This window comes from Sceloporus occidentalis, unplaced genomic scaffold (genome assembly GCF_023333645.1).
Source record: "Sceloporus occidentalis isolate IW3139 unplaced genomic scaffold, rSceOcc1.0.p SCAF_73, whole genome shotgun sequence".
Taxonomy (NCBI): Eukaryota; Metazoa; Chordata; class Lepidosauria; order Squamata; family Phrynosomatidae; genus Sceloporus; species Sceloporus occidentalis.
In genome coordinates this window covers 5,068,421-5,096,339 of record NW_028317053.1, presented here as the reverse complement: position 1 = coordinate 5,096,339, position 27,919 = coordinate 5,068,421, and the positions used below count along the sequence as shown (strand labels likewise).

The 27,919-nt window shown below is 40.2% G+C and overlaps 3 protein-coding genes across 4 annotated transcripts; all 3 read left to right on the top strand.

Annotated features, from left to right (window-relative positions):
- The first annotated feature begins 692 nt into the window (after positions 1–692).
- Positions 693–9,765, top strand: ISCA1 (iron-sulfur cluster assembly 1). The gene is made up of 4 exons (XM_089494523.1): positions 693–876; positions 7,120–7,173; positions 8,322–8,427; positions 9,157–9,765. The coding sequence occupies exons 1-4, from the start codon at positions 796–798 to the stop codon at positions 9,303–9,305; spliced, it is 390 nt and encodes a 129-aa protein (XP_089350649.1). The 5' UTR covers positions 693–795; the 3' UTR covers positions 9,306–9,765.
- On the top strand, positions 1,960–7,111 carry LOC149286036 (zinc finger and SCAN domain-containing protein 21-like). The gene is made up of 2 exons (XM_089494525.1): positions 1,960–1,965; positions 2,767–7,111. The coding sequence occupies exons 1-2, from the start codon at positions 1,960–1,962 to the stop codon at positions 4,126–4,128; spliced, it is 1,368 nt and encodes a 455-aa protein (XP_089350651.1). The 3' UTR covers positions 4,129–7,111.
- Positions 9,766–14,282: 4,517 nt separating the features above from the next.
- LOC149286034 (uncharacterized) lies at positions 14,283–23,371 on the top strand. 2 transcript variants are annotated; one of them, XM_089494597.1, is made up of 4 exons: positions 14,283–14,369; positions 15,955–16,065; positions 20,671–21,235; positions 23,070–23,371. In XM_089494597.1, exons 2-4 carry the CDS (start codon positions 15,994–15,996, stop codon positions 23,321–23,323), a joined length of 891 nt encoding a protein of 296 aa, XP_089350723.1. In that variant the 5' UTR covers positions 14,283–14,369; positions 15,955–15,993; the 3' UTR covers positions 23,324–23,371. The 2 variants fall into 2 exon arrangements, with proteins under 2 accessions (XP_089350723.1, XP_089350724.1); XM_089494598.1 differs by lacking the exons at positions 14,283–14,369; positions 15,955–16,065 and adding an exon at positions 17,210–17,258.
- The last annotated feature ends 4,548 nt before the right edge of the window (positions 23,372–27,919 follow it).

Genomic DNA, 27,919 nt, shown 5'->3' with positions numbered 1-27,919 from the left:
TGGCTGTATGTCGTCTTTGTGATATAATAGCCCTGTTTAAATATTTGAAGGGATGTCATATTGAGGAGGGAGCAAGCTTGTTTTCTGCTGCTCCAGAGACTAGGACCTGGAACAATAGATGCAAGCTCCAGGGAAATAGATTCCAGGTCAACATTAGGAGGAACTTCCTGACAGTAAGGGCAGTGGAACACACTCCTTCCTCGGAGTGTAGTGGAGTCTCCTTCCTTGGAAGTCTTTAAGCAGAGGCTGGATGGCCATCTGTCACAGGGGATGCTTTGATTGAGAGTTCCTGCATGGCAGAATGGAGTTGGACTGGAAGGCGCTTGGGGTCTCTTCCAATTAGGATTCTACGTCCTCCATTTTGTGGGCCTTGTCCTCCTTCGCACTGAGGCGGTAACCGTTGGTTTCCAAAAAAAAAAAATACCGAGGCCGCGGAGGACCAAAATCCCTCAAGCCGCTCCTCCCGCCTTCCCTCTGGTCTAGTGAAACCAACCTGGGATTATCCCCACCCCTCTCTCCATTTCCTTCTCGCTGATTGGCTCGGGGCTGTGTCAAAACAAACACGACAACAAATCCCAAAAGCGTCTGCAACGGCGACGGGCGGGGCTTCGTACGTCCCAATATCACCCAATAGGAGAGCGTGAGCAGGGCCTCCGTCGTCGCCCCTTCCGTGACGTAAGCAGCGCGCCGCGGCGTCGCGTTCTGCGTGCTTTCGTCCTCCGTGTCCATGGGCGACGACGACAAAGGACGGGGCTGAGAGGGAGAAGGAGAAGGAGGGGGCGGGGAGTCGGAGCCATGGCTTCGTCGATGGTGAGGGCCACCGTCCGCGCCGTCAGCAAGAGGAAGATCCAGGCCACCAGGGCCGCCCTGACGCTGGTCAGTATGGGCGCTGCTCTCTCTCTCTCTCTCTCTCTCTTTCTGTTGGGGCGGGGCTTCTTGGTGCTCTACCGGTTGGTAAACAAGCGCCTTGCGCATGCGCAGTCCTGTCGAAGGGGGACTGGGCTCAGGGGCCTCCTGCCATTCCCCCCATTTTGAACTACAGTCCCTCAGCCCTTCCTTCTCGCAAGCAGCAGCCAGGGTTCCCCAGGGGAGGCTTCTCCTAAGTTGCAGCAGACACACAGGCAGCGCCGTGCTCCTCTTGGGCTGCAGCCGCACTGCAGAAACAATCCAGGTTCACCCCACTTTGACTGCCCAGGCTCCATGCTGTGGCATTCTGGGAATGGTCGTTCGTTGGGGCACAGCTTAAGGATACTGTACTTTACAGCCAAGATAACAGCGTACCTCCAGTTACTGGCTAAGATTTTCATATACACTTGTCCCTCCACAAGGCCCCCTGAATGTGGGAAAAGCGCAAATAACAAGAACACCCTGTTTTCACCTGAGAGAAGGACGCCTCTCTAGGAATCCCTAGGTCCTCCAGGGCGACTCTGTGGTCAATGTCCCACAGACACTGGCCATAGAACTGCTCTGGAGGAGCTGCAAAGGCCTAGCAGAGTACTCTCTCTAGGTCTTTCAGGGCAAAATTTAGTTACATTTTATTGTGGCACACTAGAGCTCTCTGACAGAGAAGGCTCAATGTCTCACAAAACTACAGTTCCCAGAATTCCTTAGCATTCAGCCAAGGCAGTGAAAGCGGTCTCAAACTGGATTATTCCTGCAGTGTGTTTTGGACCATTGTTAACCAACAAGAACAGAGGGCGCATCTACACTGGAAATATGGCTCTCTTTCACAGAGGGCTAAAAATCCCAGGATTCCATACACTTAAAGTGGCGTCAAACGGTGTAGATGCACCCAGAGATTTGCTGTCTGCGCCTAGTCACTTGAATTCCTGTAACGATACGCATGGAAAACATAGGGAAGGGATTTGTCCTGGGCCAGAGCAAGTAGTAGTAACCTGGTATTCAGACTTCTACATCAAGTCCTTCCCTTATGTTCCAGTCTGTGCCTTCAATGGACCCATGGAGGTGAGCAGGTTCACACCAGGGAGCAGCACCCCACAATGGGCCCACGGTTGCTGGCCCTGACCCCAGTCACCTCCACGAATTACAGTGAAGCAGGGTCTATGCTTCGGATTGGGAACCCCCAATAGGACTATAGAGTTCTTATTCTTAAATGCTGTGGGTTTTCAGAGATGACGAGGAGAGGAAATGTCACAAAATTCCCCAAAAGCTAAATAGTTTGGGATCTGATTCATTGTGTTTACTTCATTTGGTAAACAAAACTAAAACATGTGCTTTTTAACTTTATATGTTATATAACTATTTTCTTTTCCTGATGGCCAAAAGTATTTGAACTGAGAGGCTTAACTGTGAAAAAAAAATCAGCAAAACACATTGAATGTAATTTAAAAGTTCAGACCTACATGAAACTTTGCTTGAAAACTATTTTATTGAAATATGTGTAGACTTTCTAAGACATGCGAATCTCAGTAGTATGTATGTTTCTTACGTTGCTTACATTTACAAAGCACTGCAAATGGTTCAGCTTGTCCCAAACGTTGTGCAGTAGATAAGTACTGTAGATTATTTCTTAGGTTTAAAGCTGTGTCACATATTCTTTTACTGTGTTAAATCAGTGCATGAATAGAGAATGGGGTCTTGCCTCCATATGGCTCAATGGAAGGTTAGAGCAGGTTCCACATGGGTTCAGTTATATGGGCAACTGAGAATCCTAGTTGCACCAGGATTCCCAGTTGTTTATATAGACCCTTTGCATGTACAGATATGAGCATAGGACATTGGAGGGAACAAAAGCCGCACTTGTAGAAGGGACTGGAAGAATTACAAACTGTGGCATCTCCACGGCAGGTTAAACGTGAACCAGAAGAGGGGCTCCAGGAACGCTGGGAAGCCCAATGGCAGGAGTTCCTGAGGACGCTGCAGGCCCCTCATTCAGGATGGGAGAGTGTGCATATGTCTGAGGAGCCCACACCGTGGGATGACGCTAAAGGTTTCCTGGCCTCCTTCGAGCAAGTTGCATCAGCATGCCGGTGGCCTCAGGACAAATGGGTCCCCCTCCTCCTGCCAGCCCTCAGTGGAGAGGCTGAAGAGGCCTTCAGCAGCCTCAGTGCCCAAGACAGGGGAGACTACCAGAAAGTGAAATCAGCCATCTTGCAAGGGGAGGCCAACGCCAGGGAGAGGCAGCGGCAGCACTTCAGAGAGTTCTGCTATCAGGAAACAGAGGGGCCAAGAGGTGTTTATAGTCAACTCCGGGAGCTTTGCTATCAGTGGCTGAAAGTGGAGCGACACACAAAGGAGCAGATTCTGGAGGTGCTGATCCTGGAGCAGTTCCTGACTGTCCTACCCCAGGAGATGCAGAGCTGGGTCAGGGAGCATGGCCCAGAGACCTGTGCCCAGGCTGTACTTCTAGCTGAGGATTTCCTGGTTAAGCAGAAGGAAGCCATGAGGCTGGAGGAGCAGTTTCCGGTATCACAGGCTTTGGAGTTGCTGACAGATGAAGAATCTTTAGAGATAGGCCAAGATCAGCCCCCAGATGCCTGGAAAAGGCATCTCTGCAAGGAGGAGCAAGATGACGAAGGGAGCTCATTGGGAGTGAAGCAGGTCCTTGAGAACAAGGAAAACAATATTCAGCAAGGGAATCCCGATCAAATGGAATCAAGAGAAACCCTGCTGAGAGGAAGCAATGTTTTGCAGAGTAATGAGGCAAGACTAAGGTGTGGGAGTCAGCAGGAATCAGAAAGTGAGCATGTAGCTAGCCTGGAGAAAAGGGTGGACAGAGCCCTTCCCAATGTGAAATGGAGATTTGATCAGAGGGGATCCAGAGCATACCAAAGAATTCACTTCTCTGGAAGCCATTTTGGTTGGCGCTCAGGTTTTGGAGTACGTGGAAGATTTAAGTCAGGAAAGAAAGCATATGAATGTGCAGAGTGTGGGAAAGTTTTTGATCATAAAGGGAATTTTAAAAATCATGAAAGAGTTCACACTGGAGAAAAGCCTTACAAGTGTTCCCAATGTGGGAAAAGCTATATTCAGAAGGGAAACCTTATGATACATGAGAGAACCCACACTGGAGAAAGACCATTTATGTGCATGGAATGTGGGAAGACCTTTAGTCAGAAAGGAAATCTTGCAAAACATGAAAAAATGCACATTAGAGAACCTGTATAAGTTTTATTTTTGTGGAGTAATATTGTTGTATAAGATGTGATTTGACTTACACCTCTGAAATGGAATAAGACTGGTCACAGTAGTTTGGTCATACTATGCATTTTGGTATCTGCAGTTATAAAAGAGAACAAGATAATAACTATTACGGCTATGTTACTTTGAAATTGTGTTGTACAGCACTATGCCTTTATCTAAGACCAATGGGTGGGCTATTTGCTTTTAAAAGTGCCCTGAAATACAAATATACTCGTCCCCACAGAAGTGCAAAGAATGGAGAGTAGGACCAACACAAATATATCTGTCTGCCATTGTTTCTTCTTTCTCTTTCTCTCTGTGCATATATTGATTGAGTATCTGGACAGAACATAAAAGAGAGTTATAGCCATCTGAAAAAAAGTTAATCACAACTTCAGAGGAATAAAAATTTGACTGTTATTATATCCATTCATGAAGTTACGCTGATGTACTGCAAAAAAAAATGCTTGTCTATATTTCTGTGAGAAGATACAGAAGCAAAAGTTTTGTGTTATACATTTTATTGAATGTGTTCTCAAATTCTGCCCAGCAGAAAGTTTGGAATAATGGTTCTAGTTGATGCATTTATTCCTCTGTTAACATCACTTTGTCAGTTGCCTTTCTAAAAGCTCCATGCCATGTGTATGCACAGAGTAAGCAATCCTGCTTCATTGTCATTGATTGAATACACAGGCTGCAGCATAAGAAGAGGGCTCTAGCAACACCATCCTCTTTGCAGCACTATTTAATATTAGTTGCAGATAGAAGGGCATGAACCATACCCATGAGCAGTACTGTGGGGGAGCTCATAATGTTGATCGAGATGTAGTTGCTTTTTTAAAAAAAATGTAACCCCCCCCCCCCCCAAAAAAAAAGCCAGGTGCATGCATACAGTCTCCCTCCCACCCCACTTGTCTCAACTGCTTTTAGGAAGCAATTGCTTATAAGGAAAAGGTTTTTAATACCGTGCTGTACTGTTTTTATTTCTTGTCTTTTTAATGAATAAACTTTAAATTGTTTTTGATTCTACATATACTTTATTTATCAATGTATGTTTTGACCTATTTTCGGTCTATATCTCTTATAATTTTTGTAAGTGGCCTTAAATCCCAGTTCTGGAAAATATGTGGTATATAAATAAAATAACAACAATAATAGTCTAATTATACCATCACTTTTTTTGTTCAACCTTGATCAACTGAAAGCTACACCAGCTTGAAAGTAATTGCAATAAGAGAAGACCCAGCAAATTCTCTCTTTGGAGGAGTACAGCGGGCCCTTGGTGTCAGTTGGAGTTTGGTTTCAGGATTCCCATGGATATCAAAATCTGTGGCTGCTCAAATCCTATTATATACAATGCTGTAGTAAAATGGTGTCCCTTATATACAATGGCAAAATCAAGGTTTGTTTTTTGGATTGTTGTTGTTGTTAATATATTGTCATGCAGAAGCTGTGTATGTCTGCACTGTCCTCTCTCAGGAGTTAGAATTATCTTGACTTCATCAGTAGTCCAAGTAGTGGCTTTTAAAACCATCAACATTGTGAAGAGCTACACAATTTCCACCTCTTAAGTTCTCTGCATTTGAACATCACAACATGCATAAGGAAAGGAAGAATGCATGGATAGATCTAGATGTAACTCTTTAGATGTGCCTTTTGAGTATTTACTGTATTGTTGTTGTTTTTTAAAGCTAAACAAGCCGATAGCAAAGCCATAGATTATAGTGGTTACTACACTTTACAAAGGATTTTGTGAGGTGCAAAAGATGCAGGAGAGGGTAACCACAGTGATCAAGGAGATGGGCTAGCTGCCCTATGAGGAAAAGTTAAAACGTTGGGGCTTTTTTAATGAAGAAAGTTAATAAGGGGAGGCATGGAAGAAGTGTATAAAATTATGCATGGCTTGGAGAAAGTAGATAGAGATTTTCTATTTCATTATATTGGAAATGAGTCATCTAAAGATAAAAGGAAGTATTAATTTACACAACACCTATTTAAACTGTGACACTACTGCAAGGTGTAGTGATGAATACCAACTTGGATGGCTTTAAAAGGAGGCTGGACTCATAGAGGGTACTTGACACCAATGGAAATTTGCCAGTAAAGGTTTGTGCCTTCAGTATATCTAAACTGATCATATAGTTACTTTTCCTTTCTTAAATCTTTCTGAAATTGGCCAGTTAATAGGTTGTGCCTCTCTCAGTAAATGAATTCTGTGTGATGTCTTGGTGTTTCTTTTTCCTAGAAATTCATGTCTGAAAGTCACCTTGAATTGTGAACTTTGTTGACCTGAATAATTATAATCTCATATTCAGTTACAAAATTAATGTTTGCTTAGTCTGGAATACAAATTACTCTTGCTTTAAATGCTTATCTTCAGTACAAAGAATGTGTTGTTTACCAAAATTATTTTTAGTTGAGCTCAGATTATAATCTAAACTGATGTGCTCTCTTCCTGTCTTTCTTGTATACTGCAGTGGCAGGAAGCTAGATAGATGAAAGTCTTGGACATAGGTGCCAAGGAAGTTGCAATGTTTAGGGTGCTAGGAATGGAGGATTGAGACCTTTTCACTGCTGTTTCTATAACTGCAGCCATCAGTTTAATAAAATGGGGGAGGCATTGGAAAAGCCGGGCACGTGTATGGTGGAGATTCAAGGACAACATTTGAAGCCATGAGTCATGTGAGAGCTGAATTTTGGAACTGGACCAAGATGTGAAAACTGAGCCATTGTTAATCTGATTTTAAAAGAAGAAGAAGCAGCAGCTCTGCTGAGCTCATTTCTGATCTTTAAAACCACGAGAAATTAAATTATCTTTATGTTGTGTTCTTGTATTATTAATAGAAGCCCTTGCTTGTGGTGTATAGAAACTTGCACTGAGGATAAAATAGGTTTAGAGATGACATGAAGATAAAATAGGTTTGATAGTTAATATTCATCCAATGCAAAATTACTAATGATGAAAATATCTTTCAGACCCCATCTGCTGTGAATAAGATAAAGCAACTACTTAAAGACAAACCTGATCATGTAAGTAGATGTGGAGGGTATCCTTAATATTATTCATCTATATAATAGTAGCTTTCGGTGTGCTGTTGATTGATATAATACTGCAGCTACTCTATGAAGCATATATGAGATGTGTACTATAATACTTTAGAAAACAAGAGTTGCATTTTCCCATTGACAAGTTCATGTGAAATCTGTGTTTTAAACTTGGAAAAATGCTAATCTAGCAGCTGCATTTTCAACTGTGTGAAAAGGCAATACAGTCGTCCCTCCTAACTCGCGGATCTGGGATCCGCACCCTCAGATATCTGCGGAGGAGTGACCTCTGCTATTTCCAATGATGCGCCTGCATGGGGGCGTGCCCCATACAATCCTATGAGGCTTGAATATGCATGAGCCTCCGTTTTCACGGGGAGGTCTGGAACGGATCCCCAGCAAAAATGGAGGGCCAATTGTACTCATATTGATTAGATTAGTGTTTTTTTTTCTGTGTGCCTCATAACATACAATGAAATTTGATAAACTTCTTGAGTGTCAAGTTAGCAAATTTAGCACTGTAATTTAATATACAGTTTTCTTTGGCTAAGAGCTAGCTCCATAATGCAGATATTTGTTATACAGTTTATTTACATTAAGCCATTTCTATCTGTTGCTTTTTGGCTTCTGTTTACACAGTTGGAGTCAATAGCCATAGTCTTCCAAATTTTACTTATGCTTAATACCATTAAAATGAATGATATTTTAGTGATGTTAAATTTGTGCAGTTACTTTCAGTGGGGCTTACAGCACATCTGCTTAGAAATAAGTGTCACTGAGATTGGTGGGACTTATTGTTTTTCTGGTTTTAGACCAGAGAATGTAAGAAATGTAGGTTTCTTTGAAAACATTAAATGATGTGGGAATTCATGAGACTTTAAGATGGCATACATCTCCCATCACTCTCATCCAACAGTAGATAGTAATATAGAGTTATGGTAGATGTCCATATGGAAAATCAGAGGTACTTTACCCCTGCGTTAAATTTTAAGTGATTGGCTCTTACTACTTAAATGTTAGAGCTGGCAATAAATGTATGCATTTTTTAAAAAAATCTTTTGATAACCAGTCATACATAACATTTTTTTTCTTCATAAGGAAAGAATTTTTAAGTGTTAACATTTCCATTTTAGGTAGGAGTTAAAGTTGGTGTTCGTACAAGAGGTTGTAATGGACTTTCTTACACACTAGAATATACAAAATCAAAAGGGGACTCAGATGAAGAGGTAGTACAGGATGGTAAGTGTGCTTTTGAATAGTCACAGCTCCAAAATATTTGCAAATCCTTTTTCTACTCTTTTAAAATATTACTGTTAATTTTAATCTTAGCTCTATTTAATGATAGGTAGCAAGCTTTTCTTAAAGTTAATAGGAGTTTATAAAGTAAAAGGGAATTATAGTCCACTACATTGATAAGCTAACTCTTTCCTTCAAATAAACATAGTGTTTATTCTCTAAAATGAACTGTTCTGTCAACAGCTGCTAAAAGCTCAATAATTGACGGGGCTCATTTATGAATAGGTCCTATATTATATGAAGATCATATCCAAGTTCTTTTAGGCTCAAGGTTCATACACTGAAAAATACAATTTTTATATGAAAACACCTTAAATAAATAAAAAATGTGCATTCCTAATGTAAGACGCAGGTCCAGACTGTGACTACATAGTCCACTTTTTTTGAATTATGAAAGCATTTTATTTGCAGAGGGACAGGGCATTCAAACAGTGGATCTACAAAACGAAGTTAAGGGAACCTGAAGCAAGTTAATTCTGTTAAAAAGAGATTGCATAAATTGTAGCAGGAGGATGAGGAATGTATCATTTGCAAGATGTGGTCAAGCTTCAACACTTAAAAGCCAGGCCAGTTTGAAAATGGAAATTACAATCCAGCTATATTTGACATGCTGAAAACAAACTAAACGATGAAAAACCAAAATCTCATTATTTTTCCCTTCTTTTCCTCAAGGTGTTAGAGTGTTCATTGAGAAGAAAGCACAGCTGACCCTTCTAGGAACTGAAATGGATTATATAGAAGACAAAGTGTCCAGTGAATTTGTTTTCAATAACCCAAATATCAAAGGAACATGTGGTTGTGGGGAAAGCTTTAATATTTAAAGTATCAGGAAAAAATCCACAAATCCTTTTCAAAGCAATCATTTGGCGTGTGTTTATTAGGTCTTTTAGGCTTTGTAAAATATGGCTGCCTTCACGGGAAAATAAAAGTACTGCCTTTCTGAAGTGTAATCTGTGTGTTAAATTGCAGCCGTGCATATTTTCAAAGTTTGATAGCATGGAAGAAGATTTGTCTTTAAAAGCTGAGAACTTTGTGATTCATCTCTAATTTTATTTGTCAAAAATCCTTGTACATTGAGATCTCATAAGTTCTACATAAGACACATCCTGAAAAGTATTATGAAAAGTTATATTTCCACTTGTTTTATCTTGAAGAAATTAGAGTTTGCATTTAAGTTCTTAAAAATGGTCTGTTACACTTTAAAGTGAAACTCACATATACAGTACCAATAATGTGCAGCATTTCCTTCTTTTAAATAAAGTCATGTGTCTTAAAAATGAATGTTGGCAACCTGAGAGTTCAGAAGTCTGGATCATGTGCTTATACAGTTTTAGGTAAATTAATCAACATGCCAAATAGCTTATATCTAAATCTTGCCCCCTATTCCACTTTCCTTGTTTTCTTGCTGCTAGGAAAACCACTAGTATTTTCAGGAATATCCTCACCACAGTGTCTAAGAGAAACATAAGGCAGAATTTTATTTGAATTCTGTCCTTTAAAAATCCCTTGTTTTGTTCAGTTATATAGATGCCCTGAAGGAAATGCAGGTTCTCTCCATAGTTCATAAGTCTGGATCATTTTGCATGGTCTGCTTATGGAGGAAAGTAAGCCACTTTTTTTCTGGGGAATTTTCTTAGGCAGCATTTCATGGCGTGAATATATATTTTGGTTAAAGCTCAGTCTGAGTACAACATTTCAATTTCATTATCACTTGTTTGGATAAGGAAACTGGAGTATTTTTTAAAGATGTGACTGCATCTAACATTAGTTACGATTCATATCATGAATTTATAAAATCAGTGTAAGGCTTGTTTGCTTAATCTTTCAATTAAGACAGTATTGTACATCTAAAGAGTTTATTGTCTTAGTTGTCAGGATGAAGCAAAGCCATTTTCCCACACAAGTGTTTCTAGCATTCTTTTGTAACTAATGTTCAGTTACCTAATGTAGACATTTATACTAGCCTGTTTGGGAGAGAGAAATGTGTTGTTAGGAGAGTGCTTCATGAGTTACTTCACAAAGTTACTGGTTACAGTAACTTTATCAACTATTGTAGTTTTTTATTCATGTCTCTGCATGTGAATTAAACACAGGAGAAATATAACTTGGAAACAGCTCAACAAGGGCAAATTGCTTTGGGCCAGCTTTGGAATTACAGTGGACCCTTGTTATACGCTGAGGTTTGGTTCCAAGATCCCCCGTGTATAACAAAATCCGTGTATGCTCAAGTCCCATTAAATATAATGACATAGCAAAATGGTGTCCCTAATAAAAAATGGAACATCAAGGTAAATTTATACTTTTTTGGAACATTTTCAAACTGTGTATGCTTGAATCCGTGTATAAGAAGGGCCGACTGTATTTGCCTTGCAAACGTTCAACGAAAGACTTCAACATCTTCCTATAGCTGCAAGCTTAATTGCAACTAGAAAAATTGTCCAAGCAAGAATTAAAAAATGTGCAAACTTGGCATGTTGAACCAACTGCCAAGGAGTCTGAGGCCTGTTACAGACTGCCAAAATAAAGCTGCTTCGGGTCTCTTTGGAGGTATGCTATTTAAATGATCCATGGGTCCTAAGAGTCCGGAGGTTGCGCCAAAGCCACACTCCATTCCTAAGCACTGGAGTGCAGCTTTGGTGCAGCTTCCGGATTCTTAGGATGCATGCATCATTTAGACATCATACCTCCAAAGAGACCTGAAGCAGCTTTATTTTGGCAGTCTGTAACAGACCTGAGAATATGTCTGAGAATGTCACCAAGCCTAATATTGCAGTTGTTTCACACTGCAAGATATTGGGCTAATGCAGTCTAAATTTCTATAAGGGGCACAAACTTGGTATTTAACTGCTTTTTAATTGGCAAAGAGAGGACTAGGAATGTAAGCAGTACAATGTATGGATGCTATTGATGTACTCCAGTTTTTGAGATATTTTTAAAAACAATGAAGGATGATGTATATTCTGTTTTTTGTATAAAAGGTTTATGAATAACGTGTGCACTTCTATACTATAAAAATATAAAGTATTGTCAAATTTAAACACCTAACGCACAAATCTGAAGTCGATGTTTTGTTAGTAATAGTTTATAAATGAATGTTCTTTTCTTAATAATATATAATATGTGCAATTCTGTAACTTAGACCTGTTGTAATAAATTACCTTTTGGTAAATACAGTATACACCTTTAGAGAGTTCTACTGCAAATCACACATGAACATTTTTGAATAATACTTAGTTCTCAGAATTGCTAGATGGATTATTACACCATGATTCAAAGTTTTCAACATGAAATCCCTGTTAGTTGAAGCCAACAAAGGAAATGGGGGGAAGGGGAATCTAGCAGCACTTCCACTTCTAAGGAACTTGATTGAAGTCGAAGGCTTTCATGGCTGGCATCCATAGGTTTTTGTGGGGTTTGGGGGCTATTTGGCCATGTTCTAGAAGAGTTTATTCCTAACGTTTCACCAGAATCTGTGGCTGGCATCTTCTCTGAAGATGCCAGCCACAGACGTTGGCGAAACGTCAAGAATAAATTCTTCTAGAACATAGCCCCATAGCCCGAAGAAAACACAAAAATCTAGGAAGTGGATTGAAATCCATGAAAGCTCATACAAAAATAAACCAGATAGTCTTAAAGGTGTTGCTAGATTCATTCCCCACCACCACTTTCTTTTTAGTAATTAAAAACGTTGCCATCTATCTTATCTGCTTACAGATGAAAGGGAGCGGCATAAGCCTACATTTGAGCTTCAGACTCAGATGTCCTTCGACATAACCTCACCTTCAACATATATGCTTTGGGCCTGCCACTCATTGAGCAACTAGCCATTTAAAAGAGTTTATCAAAAGGCTAGTTGCCTTTGCAGAGTTGCTGCTGCTGAAGGGAGACGCTTCCCCCCCCCCCCAAAAAAAAAAAAATCAGCATAGCAATTAGACTTAAGTCCACTTGCAGCTGTGGAGACTAAAAATACCATAGGGGAATGAGGGAGAAGAGAGAATTGAATGAATGCTGAGTGTGAGAGAGGCTGTTGTCCTACCCACTACTGGCATGTGGTCTCCACATAGTTTCCCAAGAAGGAATGTGATCTGTGCTTTTAAGGCAGAGGTTCTCTATTAGTCTAAGTTTCCATTTTTATTGTGGGAATCATTTGGGCATATTCCCCAGCTGGTTGTAGCTTTCCAAATCCTGCTTTTTTTTTCCTATTCTTAAATGGATCACTACAGCAAATCTCAGTACATGAACTAACACTTTTCTCCCTCATTTACACTGGATGTTCAACTGTATCATACTGCCACATTATGACATGGCCTGTGACTACCCTGGTAAGCCATCTTGCCATCTCCATTTTCCCTTATTAGCCCCTCTGGCTTGTCGAAGTGCCTTTTGGGACAGTAATTAATGCTGTTGGCTGTCATGAGTCAGTGTAACTAATCCCCATGACCACTAGAGCGAGTACACATGTATGTATGCATTTGCCTAGATTTAAAATATATATATCTGGGTCTCAAGTTTCATAAACCAATGAAAATGGGAAGTGAAGGAAATTACCAATGAAGAAGCCAAACTTTGCTGCAATAAAGACCAAAAAGTCACTGCTGTCTACGAAGGAAGGGGTCTCCTTTCCTAAATACATCTGCCTGAGGAGAATAACAGATGCATGGTCAATGCAGTCCAGGATCTGAACACAAAGGTTCAAAAGTCACACCGGGAGTCACTGAAGAAAATAATCCAAGGAGCGTGCTAAAGGTTGGGAAATGAGATGGCAGAGAATGTAACACAATGTTCTGCAGAGATTGTGTAGCCTGTAATCTCCCTGAAAGCCAAGATGGCCAAATTGAGACTGTCATACTTTGGCAACATCATGAAAAGGCTGGACTCATTAGAAAATACATGCCAGGGAAGATAAAAGATAGAAGAAAGAGACAAAGATCACACACCAGATGGATAGGCTCAACCGAGGTCACAGGGCTGAACCTATAAGACCTAAGCAGAGCAGTGGAGTCTGTTCAAGGACCCATTTCTTTGTCTTTTTGACTGTCCACAGTATCTTCAGCACTGAGGTTCCCATAAATCGAAGTCAACTTTTAGACCAGTGGTCCACAAACCTTCATCCTCCAGGTGTTTTGGACTTCAACTCCCAGATGCCCTTGCCAGCTTGGCCAACATTCAGGAATTCTGGGAGCTGAAGTCCAAAATTCCTGGAAGACCAAAGTTTAGGGACCCCTGCTTTAGACAGTTCACAACAAATCCAGGGATGCCTCCACAGGGCAGAAATAATCCAGTTTGACCTCACTTTAACTGGAATTCTGGGAATGGTAGTTTGTGACACCAGAGCGGAGCTCTGTTACATTTTATTTTAATTTTTATTTGTTTTATTTTTAGTGGAAAGGCAGAATAGAAATAAAACAACCCATCCTGATTTGATTAAAAGTCATTAGAACATACTTGTTTTGTGCAGGGTTTTATGGAGCTTTAAGTGCATAGAACAGATGTGGGCAACTGGCTACCCTTGGGTTTGCTGAAGTCTCATACCTATGTAAAAAAGGCCATGACAAATAGATAGCAGCATTCTATGCATTATTTGTGTGTTCATTTTTTTCAAACTTTTATGTAAAATATAATAATTTATCTGCTACATAACACTGTAAACTTGTTAATGCAAATATGTAATCCCACAGTCTATGATGTACTGTAATGTTATTGTTAATTTTATAGTGTGACTATATTTAATTAAAAATTCTAATTTACTACATCAGCCCACTGACCTTCAGTGCAGGAGGTAGGATATTGAACTAAAGACTCAAGAGTCAAGCCTGTCTGCTCCAGGTTATTTCAGAAGCAGCATCTTCTGCAACTCACATCAACTTCAGCCAGCACAAACAATGGTGAGTATAGTCCAAGAACAACTGGAGGAGCACACACTTCCCTCATCCCATTGAAAGTGGGAAGGGGTTCTGACTTGTGCTTTGTCTCAAACAGAAGAGGAAAAAACATTTTAGTCCAGCTCTTGTTATGGACTCAAAGAGGTCTCAATGGAGGACTCTTTGCAAAGCATAGAACCATGGAACCTAGCAGTTTATCACACAAGAGGCATCCTGTGCAGAAACGGGATTTAAAACAGGATTTAAAACCTAAGATACACAACAGCGCAATTGATTTTCATACACATCGGGGTTAACGCAACATTAAACTGGCTAGAAAGTCGACAAAACACGATTCTTTTTACTTTCTGGATTTTCTGGAAGTAAAAGGAATCCTGTTTTATCTACTTTCTAGCTGGGTTAATGTTATGTTAATACACCTTAACAGCAACCTCGTCTGAAAATCAATTGTGCTTTTACGTGACTTTTCTACATTCTGTCTGGGTTGATGTGGGGTTAAGCCGGATGTTTAATGATAAATCCACTTTTGTGGGAGGTTTTCACTTTAAATCCCATTTTTGCACGGGATCCCTCCCATGTGATAAACTCCATAGAGTTGAAAGAGTCTCCAAAGACCACCTAGTCCAACCCCTTGCCATGGCTGCAGTTACCCCTACATTGCTCTAAGAGGTGGCCATCTAATCTCTATTGAAAAACCTCCAACAAAGGGCATACGGTCATGTTCTGAGCGATTGTGCTCCATGGTCAAACAGCTCTTTTACCCTCAAGAAGTACTTCCTACAGTTTAGGTAGAAAATCTTTCCTTGCCATTTGAATCCATGTTCTGAGGGATTGTGCTCCATGGTCAAAGAGTCCTTACCTTCAAGAAGTATTTCTTACAGTTTAGGTGGAAAGTTTGTCCTTGCCATTTGAATGCATTGGTTTGTGTTCTTAGCCTCTGGAGCAGCTAAGCCAGACCCTGCTGCCTTCAGTGTCCCCTTCACTGCATGTGCCAGCAAACTCTCATTCCAGGGACGTAGCCAAGGGGGGGGGGGGTTCTTGGGGTCCGGACCCCCCCCTTCCATTAGAAAAATGAATGGTGTGTGCTGCTGTGCCGCCGCACCCAAGCCCCATTATAATGGTGGCACTTAGTCTAGACCCCCCCTTCCTAAAATCCTAGCTACGTCCCTGCTCATTCCCAGAATCCCATAGCATTTAGCCATGGCAGTTAACAGTGGGGTCAAAATGGATTGTTTCTGCCCTGTGAAGGAAGCCCCAATCTCTCTCTTTGTTGTTCTTTTTCCCCAATAAAAACTATGAAATACTCTGAGTGCCTTTCCCGCCAAAGGAGGAGCAGGTAGTGGGGCTGGGGCAACCCTGTGATGCGATAAAGATAGCATTTGGCAAAGGTCAGGCTTTGGAGACCTTTCTTTTCCCTCCCTCCCTCCAGCCCTTGGGGGGTTGCCCTAGTCTTTTCAGCCTTGGCACCTGCTCCAATTGTGTGAAACCTTCCTCCCCCTTTCTCCTTATTACTACTGCATTTATGTTTATTTTTTCCAAAACTGGTTAATAAATGCTCCCTATGTCTTTGTCTCCACCCACCGCCCAGAACTGGATTGTTTAGCTTTGTCAGCAAAGTGCAGCTACCATGAGTCAACATAAAGAAGATGAACCAACAGATAAGGAGGAGAAGAATGAATTATTGCCTTTAAATTGCAGAGTAAGTGGACCACGGCAGGAAAAGTGATTCGCAGTTCTACAGTATTTTACACCTCTGGTGTCTTTCTTTTCTCTTAAAAATATTTTGGTTTATAAAACCAGACAAAATGTATAAACCAAATACTAGTAGACAGAGCCAATTGGAAACAGCCAGATAATAAATTCATCACCGAAAGATAATATAAAGATTAACTACAGATTCTATATAAGAAAAAGTATCAAAAGAAGACCTTAAGAAAAAAAGATTACCACCAATTACAGTTACAAGATTGATAGTGTTCCTCATGTCAAATCCTTTTTAAGCAACCAATTATTACAAAAGCATCGGGTAAACACTCTCTGCCTAATGCTTCTTGAGCATTGACATTAATTATGTCACCCTGGCTCTCCCAGCTATTTGGACTTCTTAGTTTTATCTATTAACATATTGGCTCTTAAATGAGGGTATTTGTGAGTTTCCCCCACCACTCTGTAAGATATCTATATATGGTCTGAAACTATTAATCTTTATTAAAATCTTGATTTCTTTCTTAGTAAAGCTGTTCTGTAAACTGCATAAGATATGAGTGGTATCTGAAGGGGAAACCCCTCTAACTTCCTGCATTATTTTTCCATTATCTTCCCACAATAATTTTGGATCAGTTCATAACTTAACCAAACAGGGCCAGCCTTGCCATTAGACAGAGGGACATAAAAAGAGAAAACTGGCTCCAGCAGTAGGCTTCAGGTGTTATGAAAGAGTAGCAAATTGTTAGTTATTAATCTGTTTCTACTTTATTTTTATTCCCAGAATTAGGGGTAGGGGCTTGTGGGATTTTCTGCTTCATGTGTCAAAATAATGTGCTTTCCTGGGGGTGGTGTGACTTTGGCGAAATGTGGGGTGAATGGGTGGGTGCCATTTTATCTCTGCTTCAGGCCATTCCTCCTACCATATGAAGAAAATCTTCACTGGGAGCAAGATGATGCCAGCAATTGCTGTGAATGTAAGGGTATGTTTAATGTGTACAAACTAATATCTGGCATTATTGATGTGGAAGTTACAACAATTCTTCCTGATTGCCAAGTGGGCCAATAACGTGTTACTTTAGTATAGAGCTTTCTGCATTGAAAACATAGCTTTTAATTTTGTGATCTTTTTCCTGAAGCAAATGCCCTTGATTTGTCAAGTTTATCATCTCAAAGAGAGGTTAAGAGGTAATATAAATTAAGCTCTTTTTTAATCTTATTAGTCAGAATACAAATTTGCATGTATTGTAGCCTAAATGGAGCTTAGTCTGCCATTAATATTAAAATTTGAGTAATATCCTTGACCTTCTTTCTTTGAAAATTATGCAAATTCTGTTCTTTGTAGAAATAATTGAATTAATCATTTTACAACTACAAAATTCTTATGCCAAAGAAATTGAGATAAGATAAGGCACTGGTAATAAAGATTTAAAATTTATAGTTTTTTGTCAGTTTTCTGGGTTATGTGGCCTTGTTCTAGAAGAATTTATTCTTGACATTTTGCCTGTATCTGTGGCTGGCATCTTCAGAGAATGGTGGCATGGAGGTGTGTGGGGTATATATACTGTGTGTCCCTTGGTTGAGAGGAAGTGATTTACATGCTAATCTGTGTGTTGGTCTGTTGGTGAATGGCAAGGCCTCATAGAGTGGGAGGATATACGACAAGGATGTGTGTCTATTTCATTAGTAATCTATTGCCTGCTGGGAAACCCCCTGACCCTGGGAGGTGTTTGTTTGCATGTGCTGTTGAGTCTAGATTACGCTATTTTCCAAGACTGCTAGCCAAACTTTGTTTACTTTATGGGTTTCTTCTTTCCTCTTTAAGTTGTCCAGGTGTTTATAGATTTCAATGGCTTCCCTGTGCAGTCTAACCTGATAGTTGTTGGCATAGTCCAGAATTTCAGTGTTTTCAAATAGCATTTTATGCCCAGGTTGGTTTATAATGTGTTCTGCTACTGCTGGTTTTTCTGGCTGGCCCAGTCTGCAGTGTCTCTCGTGTTCCTTGAGTTGTGTTTGAACACTGCGTTTGGTGGTCCCTATGTAGACTTGTTTGCATTTGCACAGTATGCAGTAAACTCCCACAGCTATGAGAGGGTCTCTCCTGTCCTTTACTGAATGCAGCATTTGCTGGATTTTCTTGGTCAAGTCTGTAGATCATTTGGAGGTTATGTTTCCTCATCAGTTTCCCTATCCTGTCTGCAACTCTTTTGATGTATGGTTAAAAAAAGTACTTTCACTTTGGGTGGTTGTTTTTCTTCACTCCTATGTTTGTTTTTTTCTGGGTCTGGCAGCTCTTATGATGTCTGAGTTGGAGTAACCATTAGCCTGTAGAGTCCAGTTTAGGTTCTTCAGTTCATCTTCCAGGAAGTCTGGTATACATGGCATATATATACCACACACCTCCATGCCACCATTCTCTGAAGATGCCAGCCACAGATGCGGGCAGAACGTCAGGAATAAATTCTTCTAGAACACAGCCACATAGCACTGAAAGCCTACCAAAAAATATGGATGCTGGCTGTGAAAGTCTTCCATTTCAGAATTAAAATTTATCCCAGACTTGTAAAAAGACTACTGAGATGTAGTTCTGTTTGATTTGTGGCCTTATTTTTCAACAAAATAAATATTGCCCCAGTATTTAGGGGGGTTGTATTGCCATACAGTCTCATTCAACAATTATTGGATCTGATTGGATTTAGTCAGAAATGGGGAACAGAAATTAAACTTGAAAAAAAATATTCAAGTGATAATTCCATTGTTATCCAGCGATAACAAGGGTCCACTAAATCTTAGAAATAAGTACAGTGGACCCTTGTTATCGCTGGGGTTTGGTTCCAAGATCCCCCGTGGATACCAAAATCCGTGGATGCTCAAGTTCCATTAAATATAATGACATAGCAAAATGGTGTCCCTTATAAAAAATGGGAAATCAAGGTTTGATATTTGAAATTTATACTTTTTTTTAACATTTTCAAACCGTGGATGCTTGAATCCGTGTATAAGAAGACCCAACTGTAAATCCATATTACTGATAACTGGTTGTATCTGCTGAAATATCTCAAAATATGTATTTTGAGCCCTGATGGCACAGTGCTTAAATGCCAGTACTGCAGCCAGTATTGCAGCCACAAGGTTGTGAGTTCGATCGCAGGTTCCAGGGTTGACTCAGCCTTGCATCCCTCCGTAGGTCACTAAAATGAGTACTCAGCTTGTTGGAGGCAATTAGCTTACACGTTGTAAACTGCTTAGGGACTACTTAGTTTAGTATATACATGTACAGAAATGTAAATGCTATTGCTGTGTATTGCACCACAGCTTCTGTCTTGCTTTACAGCTTCTGGGATGGTTTATATTCAGTCCTAATCTCATTTAACATTAGTACTGGTTTACTTGGTGGTGGGGAGGTGGGGGTAATGTGAGCTCTGCTCAGTAAGTTGGATCCAGATCAAATGTTGAATTTTTTTCCTTCTTGGTGCCCTATCATACTAATCTGTTATAGTGCAATATTCCAATGTAATTGTTGTGGCAACATACTGTGGATACTTAGGGTTTGCTGTTTAGGAAGGGGCATTTAGAATTCTCAGCTAGAGAGCTCTTGGGCCTCGCTACACTACAAACCCCAGAATTCCACAGAATGTTCTCATGGCAGTTAAAGCACAACATGGGTAGATCTACAGTGCTATATAAATAAAGCATAATAATAATAATAATAATAATAATAATAATAATAATACAGCTCCAAGAACCTCCTAGGGAACATGGATTGGCCATGCTAACTGGGGAATGTAACATTCCCAAGCTGTGATACAGACATTCTCCTCTATGAATGGAAAGTCTTAAGCTTCCTTCAAGAAAAAGGAAGTTTGTATGTATGTATGCTGCAGTTTCCCTCTACAGTCCCCATCAACACATCCCATCATGTTTCACAGGGTTTCTCAATTATTTGGAGCAGCTTTTCAGGGAATCCAGCAGGGAGATACCACTCTTCTCTTTCTGTGCTAGTCTAAAAGCATTATTTTGCTTTAAAGCAGGTGTCTGTTTATTCCCAAAACCAAGGCTTCTTTGTAAAATTTTGGAAGTTCAGCAGTAGGAAGGATGTGGCACTCTGTGGGTTGGAAAGGTGGCAAAATCAGCCATCAGCAGTTTTCCACCCCTGACCTGAACCAGCTAGAACTACAGAACTTACTATGTTGTCCAAAGCCATAATTTTGTTTCGGTGCACCCTGTATAAGCCAGAATTTATCTAAAGACCAAAACCTGGTTTACAAACTTGCCTTTTTAAAAATGCACAAAACAGAATCCCAGGTTCAGATATCATGGTAAGCTTCTCATGTTTGGTTAGTTTAACTGCTAGTGCTAATGAGTGGAAATCACAGAGAGAAAATGTGCTGTCACTGCTGATTTTGCCACCAATGTTGTCTTTCCATTCCTGTACATTATTCACTTCATTGGTTGTGTGGCTTTATTTTGCATTGTAGTTCTCAGTCACTGCAGTTAATTAATTAGTTGATCTATAACTCAGTTGGAAATGGTTAATAAACTATTGCATCCTTCTATTCAGACCTCAGTACCAGTATATTGTGTCTGTTACTTTCTGCAGGTATCAGAACTGACACTGGCCTGTGGATGCCTTAAATGGGGACAAGAGAAGCACTTTTATGGGATGGATTTTTTGGAATCCCATGCATCCCTTTTCCATGCTGTTCGGTCAGTTGTAAAATCATGGAGGAAGGCTGTAGAATATAATAGGGGCAAACATTTGGAGGTCAAGAAATCTGATGGTAGTCCTTGGGAGAAAGATGTTGTAAAGGAATATTTCAGTATACTGAAAGACAAAAAAGAAGACAAAGACACCGTCACACGACAGCATTCTAAATCCACCTGCAGATCTGTACATTCCAAACATCTTATGTCAAAAAGCAGAAGTGTTATTTTTAGAAAACAAAGAAAACCTGATCTTGAAGAGTTGCCACCATCATGCTTGTTTCCTTACCTGGTTTTAATTAAGAATTGTGTCCCTTTGCCACTCTCCATCCTCCAAAGACTATGTCTCTCTGGAGAGATACTGTGCAAGATTCAGTATTTTTCACGGAAGCACAGAAAGAAGAAAGAAGTAACTCTGCCTGAATCAGAACGTCGAGTTCCGAAACCACAGACAGAAACAGGTTGGCAAATGCAAGTAGGAATAAGTAAACATTTTAGAGTCCAGGACCATTCATGGCCCAGATTTCTCAGTATAACTTCTAAGTGAAAATACTGTGTGTAAGCAATTCATAGTTAACAACTAAAAAAATGAAAATAGGGCTGTACTCAAAAGCATGCTTACCATGAAGAAGGCCCATTTTATTTCAGCGATTCTCACTTCTGCAGAATAATATTTAAGAATATGATGTGCAAGAGGCAAAAGCTTAAATCAAAAGAACAATTATTAACTAGAACAGCTGTGCTGCATGAAGGAAAGGGGCCATACTTTTTAATTTATGCATTATATTAATGCCAAAGGAGGCAACTCTGGCACCATCGGGGGTCATAATTAGTGATGGGCAGTTTATTGCAGCGTTCTAGATAGACATAGACTAGGATGGACAAAGTACAGTCCTTGGACTGAGTGTGTCTCCCAAGACTGAGCTTTCACCCTGTCTCTTCTTAGCAAAAGGGGTAAATTGCATTCCCAGAAGTCTCAAGGACTGACCATTCACCATGTAAACAAGTTGCAAAAGGCCCCTGGACTGTTTTAACATTTAGAATAACCTTGTTTTTCATAACCCTATTCTTTAAAATCAAACATGAAATCTTGTTATTCCTGGTTTGGGGGTTGTTGTTTTTTTTTGGGGGGGGGGGGGTCAGAGCCTACAGACTCCCATGTGCCCCAAGTTTAGAAGATTGTCCATTTGGACCCATTGTAGATGCCCACCTCTGGCATTGGCCGGTATTCCAATTGTGACTTGCTATGCTATTAAGAATTCATGTTAAATTCATGGTAAGTAAATAGTGCTCAGTAAAGCAGAAGGGGGGTAGGAAAAGGGGAAGATTATTGAATGTATCTATCAGGAATACAAAGAAAACCACAACCCTGAGTCTGCAAGACCTGAGCAGGGCTGTTGACAATAGGATGGTCTCTCATTCATGGGGTCACTCTAACTCTCTGAGTAAAAATTTACTTCATGGCAGTTAACAACAACAAAATCACAATCTGAATATGAGTAATTCAAATGGGCAATGTGTAGTCCTCATAATGATGCTAGACTTCAATTTCCATCAGCTCTCGCCAACATGTAGAGTGTGGTAAAGTCAACCAACATTTTGGTGGTTTTGCAAAATATAGCAAACTGAGACCCTAGGTGCACATCTACAATGGATTTGCCTCCATTATATGGCATATCCTTAGTTCTATACTCACCTACTCACAGAACATACAGAAAACAGAATTATTTTTAACCTCTTACGAGTACTGATGATCAAGCTTGGAAAAATTAGAGTAGCCATCATGTTTCAGGTATTGTGGAAGCTCCACATCCAAAAACATAACTTCCTCAAGCTGTGAAGTTGATGAAAATTCAGCTTCTCTGTAATCAGAGTACTGCTGCTCACATGTTTTTGTGCAAACTAATATTAACATAAATGCTGTTGGCTGATTTTGCATATCTCTGATTTTCTGTTCACTCAGCAGTAGTATTTAATAGCTGTTAAATACTACTGTTTAAAGCTACTGTTCAAAGACATAGCTGTGTTAGTCTGGAAAATTAGTATGCAAACGGATCTTGTAGCACCTTTGAGAGCTGGGCTTTGGCATGGTTCTACTTGAAAGCTCCAGTGGGATCCTCCATGCTTCACTTTCAATTTTTCCTAAGTCTCTGAGCAAGTTGCTATACAATCCAACTTTTTATTGGCTACGTTCAAACTGTGCTTAAAATGTTCCATACTTGGACGGAAACATTGCATAGCTTGTCATTCTTTTAATAACTATATCGTGTTTCTTATGTTTTGTCTGTGTTTTAGAAGTAAAGTACGTCACTTTTGACAGCCTGAAAGAACTGCAGTGGATGTTATTTAAAGGCTTGGTAAAAAGGAAACCCAAAACTGTTGGAATGTGGAGGGAACCGGTATACAGTTTTGGGATTCAGTGTGTAGCTCCTGTCAAAAAAGCAGAATACATCCTCCCCTTGATACCAAAAGACTGGATAATTGATGACTCTCTCAAGTTTTCAGAAGAAATGACACACTTGCTTCTCCAATACGATCCACGCTCATGAATGTGAAGGCAATGTCTGAAGTTCTGGAGAAAATCCATCTAAAATGAATTGAACAGTTCTCAGTGTTGGTATAATTAGTATAATGCTAATACTACAAAACAGCTTTGTACCCTTTGTTATCTGTTCAGAGCATTCATGGTGGTCTGAAGTACACAGGGAAGACATATTTATTGATTAAAATATTTATGTCCTGACATCTGTCCACAACATTTGAACCCAGGCCCAAGGGTTACCCTAGTTCCAGACATGTGTGTTTTTCCTCTGTTGTGTTATCTTTACATGTGCTTGGGATAATGGTTAAAAACTATAGAAATAATAATCTTGTGTGGAATGCTGTCATACTTAAGAGTTTTAAAATTCACTTTAGGTTTGGCACATAGGTGCTTTAAATAAAACAAACATGGGCATAATTATATCATATCATTCATAGACAGATAAACAGATATATCAATTATATCACAGACTTGAGAGGTCAGGGAGGCCCTGTCCTTGCTCTCCTTCCATCAGCAAGTTAAAACATTTTTATGCCATCAGGCTTTTACAAACTGACTAGAATTGGGCTTTTAAAGCTGTGGAGTTCTGTTTTTAAGGTTTGTATATAGTTTTAAAATTAATTTTAATGTCTAATGTTTTTATTTTATAAAGTGTAGAATTTTAAAATCTTATATTTATACTTTTATTAATGCTTTAGTATAGTTTTTCATTTGTATTGTTTTAAATATGTTAGCTGCCTTGAGTCTCATTACTGGAAGAAAGGTGTGATGTAAATGCATAAAATCATCATCGCTATAATTCTACTTGAACTGCCATGTGGGTCCCTTTGTTGTTGTTGCATGCCTCCAAGTCATTTTTGGCTTAAGGAGACCATAAGGCAAAACAATCATAGGTCTTTCTTGGCAAGTTTCTTTAGAGGGGGGTTGCCATTACGGTTGCCTTAAGTCAAAAATAACTTGGAGGCACACAACAACAACACCAAATCAGTTGCTGGAGTTTGCAAGGTGGATGATGCAGTTGTACTTGTCTTCCACTAGATGGCTTCCCATAGACAATAAATTGACCTCAGAAATGCTTTGCTGTGGGTTCTTGTTCTGGAAGGGGATTGAATTAGATATCCGGATCCCCTCTAACTCTATGATTTTATTATTAAGATCTGAGCTCAACGTCCAGTAGTGTTGAGAGGACTGTACTCACTCAAAAATAACTTTCTGTCACAATGCTGTAGCGGTCTTCCCCCCCCCCCCCCCTTTCATATTGTTCTCTGGCACAGAGAGCTGCTGTAAGCAATCCTGCCCCAATAGTAGGACAGTCTACCTCCTGTTGTGATTTGGAATGTCCCGTCCGCCCATCACAGTAGCTATCATAGTGACTGAGGGCACAGTCAGTTCCACCGTCACCGATGCCTTCTTTTATCCTTTATCATTCAATCATCCTTAAATATGAAGGGGCTTACAAGCACAATGTGCATTTAGACATCCCCTCCACATGTTCAAGGTAGCATCTGTTGTTGTCTGCCTTCAAGTGGTTTCCAATTCATGGCAACCCTAAGGCAAACCTATCATGCAGTTTTTCTTGGCAAGATTTATTCAGAGGAGGTTTGCTATTGCCTTCCCCCGAGGCTGACTTGCCCAAGATCACCCAGTGGGTTTCATGGCTGAGTGGGAAATTGAACCTTGGTCTCCAGAGTCATAGTCCAACGCTCAAACCACCATGCCATGCTATCTCTCTCAATGTAGATTTACATAGGATAGAGTATATGTAGCCTTAGTTATTCCTGGGGAGGTTCAACAACAATGGTTGTCATTTGTATGTATATATGGTCATTTAGTATACTTTTGACTGATAATTCCTGAATGGGCTTATCTGCCTAGGAATCTTGGAGGTCAATCTTACCTGACCATTTTAGGGAAGGAAGGAAGACCTCAGTCCCTCTACCTAGTTTTGCAGGGCCTCGCCCCTGTTCTGATTCAGAATACTGTGTTCAACAGCCAGTTGGAAGAGGCCTGCTCTCTTAAGGCCAAGGGAGACTGATGTACAATATGAAGGACATTTCAACATCCAAAGAGATTGGCCACTCATCCTCCAGAACAGTTGAAATTGATCAATGATTAACAATGGTTAATTATTCTCCCAAATAATAATTGAATGCTCTTCTGTTAATGATCATACTAGTGCTAGAATATTAAATGAATTGGAGCTGCCTGTTATGCACATTTTAAAGTAACAAGCTTGATGAAAACAGGATGTGCATTTTGGAAGGAAGATGTGGCTTATACTTTCGGTTTTTTAATTTTATGACAGCATGTAATAATCTTGTACTGGAGAAATAAAAAAGTAGATATGTGCTAATTAATATTGCACATTTTGCCATTTTCTCAGGCAAGGAGTACTCAGAGGTGCTTTCGATACTTCCTTCCTCTGAAATATAGCTTACAGCAGCTGGTATTCGTTGGCAGTCTTCCCTCTTAAGTACCAACCATGGCTGATGCTTCTAAGCCTTTAAGATTTGAAGGCACATATGCAAACACACACACACAATCCAGCATAATTTAGTGATTTGACATTGGACAGTTATTGGATACCAGGATTCAAAACCCCACTTGATCATGGAATTTCACAGGATGACCTTGGGCAAGTCACACTCTCTCAGCTGCAGAGGAAGCCAGAGGGTAGCCCCTCTAAACAAATCATGCCATGAAAACCCTGTTACAGCTACACCTTAGGGTCACCATGACTTGGAAATAACAACACTCCTAAGGGAGAAATAAACATAAAGGAGCAACTTGTAGAAGCCTCCGTTCAGTTTGTGGTTTGTAGGATTGAGAACCTCTTGATTTACGAAAAAGAAGTAACAGGAAACAGTACATGAAGGAAAAGAAAAAATGGCCATGACAAGTAGATAGCAGCATTCTACGCATTATTTGTGTTCATTTTTTCCAATCTTTATGTAAAATATGATAATTTATCTGCTGCATAACACTAATGAAAATATGTAATTACACAATCTGATAAAATTTTATTATTGATCTTATAGTGTGATTATATTTAAGTAAAAATTCTAATTTATTAGATCAGCCCACTGATAGGATATTGAACTAAGGGCTCATTCCCACTTACATTTGAACTGGTTTGTGATTTGCCTCACTGCGTGTTGGTAAATCAATTCCAAAAGGTCCGTCGTTCGCATTATGAAAATGATCATAGAATCATAGAGTTGGAAGAGACTGCAAGGGCCATCCAGTCCAACCCCCTGCCATGCAGGAAATCACAATCAAAGCATCCCCGACAGATGGCCATCCAGCCTCTGCTTGAAGACCTTCAATGAAGGAGACTCCACTACACTCCGGGGGAGTTTGTTCCACTGTCGAACTGCCCTTACTGTCAGGAAGTTCCTCCTAATGTTGAGGTGGAATCTCTTTTCCTGCAGTTTGCATCCATTGCTTCAGGTCCTAGTCTCTGGAGCAGCAGAAAACAAGCTTGCTCCCTTCTCAATATGACATCCCTTCAAATATTTAAACAGGGCTATCATATCACCTCTTAATCTTCTCTTCTCCAGGCTAAACATCCCCAGCTCCCTAAGTCGTTCCTCGTAGGGCATGGTTTCCAGACCTTTCACCATTTTAGTCGCCCTCCTTTGGACACGCTCCAGTTTCTCAATGTCCTTTTTGAATTGTGGTGACCAGAACTGGACACAATATTCTAGGTGGGGCCTGACCAGAGCAGAATATAGTGGCACTATGACTTCCCTTGATCTAGACACTATACTTCTATTGATGCAGCCTAAAATCGCATTGGCCTTGTTAGCTGCCGCATCGCATTGTTGACTCATGTTCAGCTTATGGTCTACTCGGACTCCCTTTCACACGTAGTTTCATTCAGCCAGGTGTCCTCCATCCTATATCTGTGCTTTTCGTTTTTCCGCCCTAAGTGCGGTACATTATCTTTTCATTATCCTTTTGGAATCACTTCTTTTTTTTTTTTTTTTGGCACAATTGTTGTCCCCACTAGTTTGCACTGCTTCAAAATGCATGTCAATCATCTGTGCATCATCAGTGATGTAAGCGGCAGCCTGGCTTGGGAACGTAATTGCAAATACCATTGGCCCTCCGTTTTTGCAGGGGATCCGTTCCGGACCCCTCTGTGAAAACAGAGGCTTGTGCTTATTCAAGCCCCATAGGCTTGAAGGAGCGTGCTCCTGGGCACGCACACCATTCCAAATAGCGGAGGTCACCCCTCCACGTATATTCAAGGGCACGGATCTCAGATCCCCACATTAGGAGGGGTGACTTTAGTTGCAAAACCAATGAATCAAATCTTCTATTATTATTATTATTATCCTTTATTTATGAAGCGCTGTAAACTTACACAGCGCTGTACATGCAATCTTTTTAGTTAGACAGATCCCTGCCCTCGGGTTTACAATCTAAAAAGACATGACACAAAAGGAGAAGGGAGTGGTGGAGGGAAAGGGTAAGAGGTCCAGCAGTTCCTCTCTACCTCTGAGGCCTGGACCAAGGCAGATGGACTGGAGGGAGGGCTTGGCTTAATAATGGATGGTTAATCATTTTCCAGGGAAAATACATACTCTCAAGTAGGATA